This window comes from Vicia villosa, linkage group LG7, assembly GCF_029867415.1.
Source record: "Vicia villosa cultivar HV-30 ecotype Madison, WI linkage group LG7, Vvil1.0, whole genome shotgun sequence".
NCBI lineage: Eukaryota > Viridiplantae > Streptophyta > Magnoliopsida > Fabales > Fabaceae > Vicia > Vicia villosa.
Genome location: NC_081186.1, coordinates 132,833,411 through 132,843,014, shown reverse-complemented (window position 1 = coordinate 132,843,014; position 9,604 = coordinate 132,833,411). Strand labels below are relative to the sequence as shown.

Sequence of the window (9,604 nt, the reverse complement as noted above, 5' to 3'; positions counted from 1 at the left end):
CTTTGCATTTTACTATTTCTTAGAAAAATGTCCCTCTTTGCTTCGCCCAAAGCAATAGAGTTTTGTTTTATAGGGTCTTTGTTTCAAGAAATGACTGTTGATAAATAAAAATGTCATTTTGTTCCTTCGTTAGTTTTCCCTTTTCTTTTTTCGGAAATTGGTAATCCTAAAAAACACCCTTAAAAAACATTAAAAATTCCATTAACTGCATACACCGAGTCTTCTCTCGTTGTCTAAATAAAATTTATCACACATATGCTGATTAATCCTAAAACACCCCGTTGAAACGTACGATCGTATGACTTCTCCAAGCTTTGGGTTTCCTGTATTCGAGACAGAGGAAGAAGAAGAAGAAGAAATATTAAAGGAAATTTCACGGTTACTTCAACAAAAGGAAGAGGCCATTCAGCCATACAATGAGCCTTTAGAAATCATTAACCTTGGTTCTGATGGAAACAGAAAAGAGGTTAAGATTGGAGCTTCGCTCAGTTCAGAGATCAGAGAGAGTTTGATACAGCTGCTCAAAGAATTCTCATATGTCTTCGCTCTGTCTTATCAGGATATGCCAGGGTTGGATACCAGTATAGTGGAGCATCACTTACCATTAAAAGCAGAGTGCCCTCCGGTCAAGCAAAAATTGAGAAGAACTCATCCGGAGATGGCTATGAAAATCAAAGAGGAAGTTTAAAAGCAAATCAACGCTGGTTTCCTCGTCACTTCAGAATACCCTCAGTGGTTAGCTAACATTTTTCCCGTTCCTAAGAAAGACAGAAAATTCCGCATGTGCGTCGACTACAGAGATTTGAACAAAGCTAGCCCTAAGGATGATTTTCCTTTACCACATATTGACATATTGGTTGATAGTACAGCAAAATCCAAAGTTTTCTCATTCATGGACGGATTTTTGGGATACAACCAGATCAAGATGGCACCTGAAGACATGGAGAAAACAACTTTCATCACCCCCTAGGGAACGTTCTACTACCGCGTTATGCCTTTTGGACTAAAGAGCACAGGGGCAACATATCAAAGAGCCATGACTACAGTTTTCCATGTCATGATGCATAAGGAAGTGGAAGTATATGTGGATGACATGATTGCCAAGTCAGAGAATGAGGAAGATCACATACAGAATCTGACAAAGTTATTTCAACGCTTACGGAAGTTTCAGCTTCGCCTGTACCCCAACAAGTGTACCTTTGGTATCTACTCAGGAAAACTCCTTAGTTTCATCGTCAGCAAACGAGGGATTGAAGTAGATCCGGACAAAGTCAAGGCAATTCAAGAAATGCCTTCGCCCAGAACCGAGAAACAAGTTAGAGGATTTCTTGGACGTCTGAATTACATCTCGAGATTCATATATCTCATGACAGCAACTTGTGCTCCAATTTTCAAACTTCTACGGAAAATCAAAGTTGCGTCTGGACAGACGATTGTCAGAAAGCGTTTGACAGCATTAAGGAATACCTGCTCGAACCATCCATCTTGTCACCTCCAGTGGAAGGAAGACCCTTGATAATGTACTTAACCGTCTTAGAAGATTCCATGGCTTGTGTCCTTGGACAGCAAGACGAGACAAAGAGAAAAGAGCATGCCATCTACTACCTTAGCAAGAAATTCACTGACTGTGAATCCCGCTACTCTATGCTTGAGAAAACCTGTTGTGCTTTGGCCTGGGCTGCCAAGCGTCACCGCCAGCACATGGTTCAACATACTACTTGTTTGATCTCTCATATGGATCCAATCAAGTACATTTTTGAGAAGCCTGCCTTAACTGGGAGAATTGCCCGTTGGCAGATGTTGTTATCAGAATGACATTGAGTATCACGCACAGAAAGCCGTGAAAGGAAGCATCCTAGCTGAGCACCTGGCTCACCGTCCACTCAATGGTCATGAATCAACTAGTTTTGACTTTCCGGACGAGGACGTCATGTACCTCAAGATGAAAGATTATGACGAGCCACTACCAGACGAAGGACCTGAGATAGGATCCTAATGGGGCTTGATCTTTGACAGAGCCGTCAATGCTTATGAACGAGGAATTGGGGCAATCATTGTTACCCCTCGAGGTACCCATATTCCACTTACCACCAGATTAACTTTCAAATGCACAAACAATGAGGCCGAATATGAAGCTTGCATCATGGGTCTCGAAGAAGCCGTGGATCTAAGAATCAAACACTTTGATGTAAACGAAGATTCTGCTTTGGTTATCAATCAAATCAAAGGAGAATGGGAAAAACGCCAACCTGGGCTAATCCCTTACAAAGACTACGCAAGAAGATTGTTACCATTCTTCGATAGGGTAGATTTTCATCACATTCCTCATGAAGAAAATAACTTGGCTGATGCATTAGCCACACTCTCTTCCATGATTAGGATAAATCATTGGAATGACATTCCTCAGATCGATGTCATGCGCCTGGATAGGCCCGCCCATGTTTTCATAGTAGGAGCAATCATCGACGACAAACCATGGTATCACGACATCAAGAACTTTCTTCAAAGGCAAGAGTACCCTCTTGGGGCATCAAAGAAATATAGAAAGACTTTGAGAAAGTTAGCTGGCAGATTCTTCCTAAATGAAGATGTTCTGTACAAGAGAAACTTCGACATGGTTCTGCTCAGATGCGTTGACAGAAAAGAAGCAGAAACACTCATGAGAGAAATACATGAAGGTTCCTTTGGTATTCATACCAACGGACACACCATGACAAGGAAAATACTGAGAGCAGGATATTATTGGCTAACGATGGAGTCAGATTGCTACCAGTATGCAAAGAGGTGTCACAAATTCCAGATCTACGCTGATAGGATTCACGTGCCACCATCTCCTCTCAACATACTCTCTTCCCCTTGGCCTTTCTCCATGTGGGGAATCGACATGATCGGAATGATCGAGCCGAAAGCGTCCAACGGACATCGCTTCATCTTGGTCGCCACAGACTATTTTACCAAGTGGGTTGAAGCAGCTTCATATGCAAACGTCACAAGACAAGTTGTTGTCAGGTTTATCAAGAATCACATCATCTGTCGCTATGGCATTCCTAGCAGGATAATCACTGACAATGGGTCGAATTTGAATAAATGATGAAGGAGCTTTGTGAAGAATTCAAGATTGAACATCACAACTCATCTCCTTACAGACCAAAGATGAATGGAGCTGTAGAAGCAGCTAACAAAAACATCAAGAAAATCATTCACAAAATGGTTATCACTTACAAAGATTGGCATGAAATGCTCCCGTTTGCTCTTCATGGTTACCGTACATCTGTACGTACTTCAACTGGAGCAACTCCTTTCTCCCTTGTATATGGCATGGAGGGAGTCTTACCCATAGAGGTTGAGATCCCATCAATGAGAGTCTTGATGGAAGCAAAATTAACAGAAGCCGAGTGGTGTCAAAGCAGATTCGACGAATTGAACTTAATCGAAGAAAAGCGCATGACAACTTTATGCCACGAACAACTATATCAACAAAGAATGAAGAAAGCTTTCGACAAAAAGGTTCGACCTCGCACAATCAAAGAAGGCGACCTTGTGCTCAAAAAGATTCAACCTTTTCTCATAGATTCTAGGGGCAAGTGGACTCCCAATTATGACGGCCCATACGTGGCCAAGACAGCTTTCTTGGGAGGAGCCTTGATACTTACAACTATGGATGGAGAAGAATTCACCCGTCTTGTGAACGTCGACGCAGTCAAGAAATACTTCGCCTAAATAATTAAAAGAACAGCTCGCTAATTTGAAAACTCGCAAAGAGCAGCTTAGGCAAAAAAGTGCGTCTTGGTGAATCGAAAACCCGAAAGGGCGATTCAGGCAAAAGTTAGAGACATAAAAAATATATAATCAATCCCGGTAGACTTAAAACCCGAAAGGGGTAGTTTACGCAAAAGTTAGGGATATATGGCAAGTAACTGTGTTCAGGACAAACTTGATCATTCGAAATCCATAACGGAGTATTCATTATCAGTAGGTCATCTTCTACGAAGCACGAATACGGAACAATTCAGAGTGGAAGGGAGAGATAACGATCGTCGTGTTTCATCGTAGCCCTTTTCCTGAAAATTACCAATTTCGAACTTTGTAAATATTCCATGGGATCAAGCATTTGGCTGATCACCGTTCCATAAATAATAATTTGAGCTTTGTACCTTTTCTTTGCAATCGAGTATTATTCAGTTTCTTAAAATGTGTTTTAAGTTTAACCAGTCATTTTCTTGAAACAAATGTTTTCATAAAATAAAATGAATTTACTCGCAAAAATAAAGGTGAAATTTCTTTCTGAGGATTACAAACAATAGGAAGAATGCAAACAGTTGCTCCGAAAACGGTTGAGACTCCGGGAACAAATTTCCCCATGAGATCGCTTTGCGAACATCTCCCGATGACGGATCTTCACTTCAATTCATATCACTCAAAACAGCGGGCAATTGATAATGAGGTATCCCCAACAGAGTGCAAAGTACAAATTGCAAGAAGAAGACATCTTCTGATCAACAAAGATTCAAGTCGTATCGTGGGATTTCACATCCACTAATTCTATTCACATTCACTTTACATTTTATAATCATCATCATATTCATGCATACTGCACATGTAACGCCCGGAAAAATAATTATTTGCTTAATTTAGACATTTGTGATGTTTTCTGAAATTTTTGCGTTTTGGGGCGATTTAGTCGGTATTAGTTCGGGATAGCGGATCGACATTTAATCGATAATTTTAATATTTTTTAGTATTAGAAATATTAATGAGTTAATATTTAGCGTTTTGGGAATTTTCTGAGTAATTAAGTTTAGACCGGAAATATGAGACACTGAGTAATAAGTCGGTATATTAAAATAATCGAATTTTATTTTAATGGAGTTTTAGTGGAAGTATTATTTTTATATTAAGTGTGGAAATAATATTGGGCTTAATTAATGACATCTTTAGGTATTAAGGGGGTATATTTTGTTAGGCCCATTTGTGTATTAAATAATTAATATAGTTTTTTTTTAATAGAAATAGAAGTAGTATAGAAGTGGTGTTATCAGTAAGAGAGAAGAAAGAGAGAACCGAAGGAGAAGAAGGAGAAATAGGAAAGAGGGGTTAGGGTTTGAAGAGGAGACCCAAAGTGTTGCTCTAAAGTGTCATTTTCTCCAATTTTTCCATTGAAACTTCTTAGAGCTGCACTCAATCCAAGGTAAGGGGGATTCTTTCTATCTAAATGGGAATATGATGGATTGTATGTGGGTTAGGGTATAGATTAGATATTGTGTTGTGTTGAATTTGTTTATGTTACTATTTGAAATCGCAGTGATTTTCGTTAATGTTGATGTTCATATATATTATTCAATATTCAATGTTTGCCTATTGTTAGTAGATGAACATATATTATATATAATATGGTATCCGATTCAATTAAGTACCTGTTTCATGTTTGCTAATTGTTCCTTAATATTTAAACATGTAATGGAAATGAAGACACCACTAAGCCACATGTTTTCGTTCCAGCTATGCATTTGGATGATATTTCTTTTCTTTGTTGTGTCCTATTTATTTCATGTTCATTCCAGGAGTATATATAATGTGATAACATAATGGAAATTGAACCAAAATTTTGAAATGGAATATGATAGAAACAATAGTATAATGAAATTGTGTAACAGTAGAGATTATAGAATAAACGTAATTCAAAACAGTCTCGTCTGCCCGTAATAGCTGAATTAAGCGGTATAATTAGTTGTCCGGAATTTGATGAAAATTTACGTGGTAGCTATGTTTAATTAGTAGGTTAATGTGGTGGTGATATTTTATTGAAATTGTGCTACTCTACGAACCGACCGAAAATGGTGATTTTTGAATAGAAAATGAATTAGTAAATTAAAAGTAATATAATATAATTATTAATTGGTTGATTTAATTAATAGTAGAATTAATTTCAATAAGTTTATTTAATTGGAATAAACTTAAATTTAGATTAATCATTCGGTTTATCGATAAATTACGATATCTTGAGAATTTTACCGTAATTGTGTTTTAGTTGAATAATTAAATTGAGAATAATATATTGCTAAGCTAACAATGTTCTTTTGATAATTAACATGATATCTAATTTAGTTAAATGTTAATTGGAAGTTGTTTTGGCTTACTTGGTTTATTGATATATTGCGAATTAACCGAAAATTGTGATTTCGTTTTGGATGCTTTTGTTGCGATTAATGTTATGATTTCCAATATGATTATTTTGTGCGTTCTAATATGAGTAGTCTCATAGTGGGAATTATAGAAAATTTTGATATTCTGTATATAACGCTATGAATTGATAAGTTGTGTTGTGAGCCTTTGGCTAAAATGGAACGGTGTGATGTTGATATGTGGCCGTGGTTGTGTTGTTGTTATGTCGTTGTTTCGTTGTCGAATCATGGTCGTTGTATGTTCCGCATAGCATAGCATAACATAAAGTTGAACGGTGTGATGTTGATATGTGACCGTGTTGAAGGCTTTGCCTTATGCCTCGGAATTACTGGCAATGTTCTAAGTTGGGAGTTTTACTCCAATGGTACCACATGCATATGCATAGTTGAGTCGCATTCGAGTTGTTGTTGGTTGAAGTTGTTGTCTATGCATTGTGATGCTTATGTGTTGATTTGTTGAAGATGCCGATGTGTTGATATCAAGACTATTCTTTGATGATGTTCTCTGTGTTGTTTATGTAGATGTTGTGTGAAACGATGATTCATTATATTCCTTACCTAATATATGATTTATCATAATCCTATTTATATAGTTTGATATCTCACCCTTTCTGTTTGAATGTTGCCTCCACGTGGGTAACGTGCAGGTAATCCAGATGAGTAGCTGTTTCCCCTTATAGTTGAGTTTTGGGTGTCATTGCTCTGATACGTAGCACTTGGGGGGAAATGAACACTTGCTTGATGTTGTTATTTGCTTATTGAACCTTATGATGTATTTGAGGATCTGTTTGTATTGTTTCTTTTTATGATTCAAAAGATGTTATGTATTCATTGTTGAATCATTGTGAATTTGTTGCATGTTGAACCAGAGTTTGGGTTATGCTATGAATACTATGTTATTCAAAAGTTGAGATATATGTTATGAGTTTGTTCACTCCAATCCTGATAGTGTTATGTATTAGTTTAAAAAGCATGACAGGTTTATGTTTATGTTGAATGTGTGACATCCTGATTCTGTTGAGAATTTTTATACTCTGATTTTTCCGCATAAATGTTTGGGGTAGATTTGGGCTGTTACATTAGTGGTATCAGAGCCTGGTTGGTCTTGTCCGGCCAAGTGTTGAGTCGTAGTGTAGTCTAACAATCGTGTATTGTTGTTTGTGCTGAATTGTTTTTGTTGTAGTGACGCTATGGCTGGGAGGAATGATGCTGCGATAGCTGCTGCTTTGGAAGCGATGGCTCAGGCTATGCAGAACCAACCGAATGCTGACGAGAATGCTGGATCTCGTAGTTTGGCGACTTTCCAAAGGGAGAATCCGCCGGTTTTCAAGGGTACGCATGACCCTGATGGTGCTCTTGATTGGTTGAAGGAGCTCGAGCGAATCTTCCGTGTTATGGATTGCACTCCTGCTCAGAAGGTCAGATATGGCACTCATATGCTAGCTAAGGAAGCTGATGATTGGTGGTTGGAGACGCTTGCTAGGTTGGAGTTTTCAGGTGAGGAAGTCACTTGGAATGTGTTCCGTAGGGAATTTTTGAGGAAGTACTATCCTGAAGATGTTCGGGGTAAGAAAGAGATAGAATTCCTAGAGTTGACGCAAGGGAACAAGTCCGTGACCGAGTATGCTGCCAAGTTCACTGAGTTGATTAAGTTCTATCCTCACTTTGATGGCGAAGGTGCTGAATTCTCTAAGTGCATCAAGTTTCAGAATGGGTTACGCTCGGATATCAAGAAGGCTGTTGGGTACCAAAAGATCCGTTTGTTTTCTGATTTGGTTGACAGTTGTAGGATCTTTGAGGAAGATAGTAATGCTCATCACAAGATGGTTAGTGATAGAAGGGGCAAGAATCAACAAAGTCGTGGGAAACCGTATGATGCCGGTAAAGGGAAACAAAGAGTTATTCATGGTCAGAGGTCTAGTGGGAGAGATGCTCCTGCTAGGATTGTATGCTTCAAGTGTGGTCAACCTGGTCATAAGAGCAATGCTTGTACTGCTGATGCGAGGAAGTGTTTTAGATGTGGTAAGATGGGACATGCAATGTCTGATTGCAAGCATAAGGACATGGTATGTTTCACGTGTGGCGAAGAGGGACACATTGGTAGCCAGTGTCCAAAGAAGAAGGCACAATCCGGTGGAAAGGTGTTTGCTTTAGCTGGGACTCCTACAACTAGTGGAGACCGACTCATCAGAGGTACATGTTTCATTAATAGTACTCCTTTAATCACTATTATTGATACTGGTGCTACTCATTGTTTTATTGCTTCTGATTGTGTTGAAAGATTGGGTCTTATGTTGTCTTCCATGAATGGAGAGATGGTTGTCGATCTTCCAGCTAAGGGATCGGTGACTACTTCTCTGATGTGTTCAAAGTGTCCTTTGTCGATCTTTGACAAAGACTTTGTTGTTGACTTGATTTGTTTGCCGTTGAGTGGATTAGATGTGATCTTGGGTATAAATTGGTTAGAGTATAACTATGTTCATATCAACTGTTTTAACAAGTCCTTGAGGTTTTCTTCTCCCGAGGAAGAAGGAGTTGGTTTGTTGACTGGTAAGCAGTTGAGGCAATTGATGCAAGACGAAGCACAAATGTTCTCGTTGATGGCGTCATTGTCTTTTGAGAATCAAGTTAGAATAGACGAGTTAAAGGTGGTGCGAGAATTTCCTGATGTGTTTCCTGATGAAATTCCTGATGTACCTCCAGAAAGAGAAGTTGAGTTTGCGATTGATCTTGTACCTGGTACCAGACCTGTTTCTATGGCACCGTACAGGATGTCTGCAACTGAGTTATCTGAACTGAAGAAGCAATTAGAAGATTTGCTTGAGAAAAAGTTTGTAAGACCAAGTGTATCGCCGTGGGGAGCGCCCGTGTTGTTAGTAAAGAAGAAAGATGGAAGTATGAGACTTTGTGTTGATTATCGGCAATTGAATAAAGTGACGATCAAGAACAAGTATCCGCTTCCAAGAATTGATGACTTGATGGATCAATTGGTGGGTGCTAGTGTGTTTTCTAAAATTGATTTGAGGTCCGGATATCACCAGATTAGAGTAAAAGAATATGATATTCAGAAGACCGCGTTCAGGACTCGGTATGGACACTACGAGTATTCGGTGATGCCCTTCGGTGTTACTAATGCGCCGGGAGTATTCATGGAGTACATGAACCGTATTTTTCATACTTACTTGGATCGGTTTGTAGTGGTATTCATTGACGACATTCTGATTTACTCTAAATCTGAAGAAGAGCATGAAGAGCATCTGAGAATTGTGTTACAAGTTCTGAAAGAGAAGCAGTTGTATGCCAAGTTGTCTAAGTGTGAATTCTGGTTGCATGAAGTTAGTTTCCTTGGTCATGTCACTTCTGGTCATGGCATTGCCGTGGATCCTTCTAAAGTTGATGCTGTGTTACAATGGGAAGCTCCG

The 9,604-nt window shown here is 38.8% G+C and overlaps 1 protein-coding gene across 1 annotated transcript; it reads left to right on the top strand.

The window, feature by feature from the left end:
- Positions 1-5,044: 5,044 nt before the first annotated feature.
- Positions 5,045-9,001, top strand: LOC131618566 (uncharacterized; the record flags this gene model as incomplete). The annotated part of the gene is made up of 2 exons (XM_058889759.1): positions 5,045-5,188; positions 7,366-9,001. A coding segment is annotated over exon 2 (1,629 nt), but the record flags the coding sequence as incomplete, so codon positions are not given.
- Between the last annotated feature and the right edge of the window lie 603 nt (positions 9,002-9,604).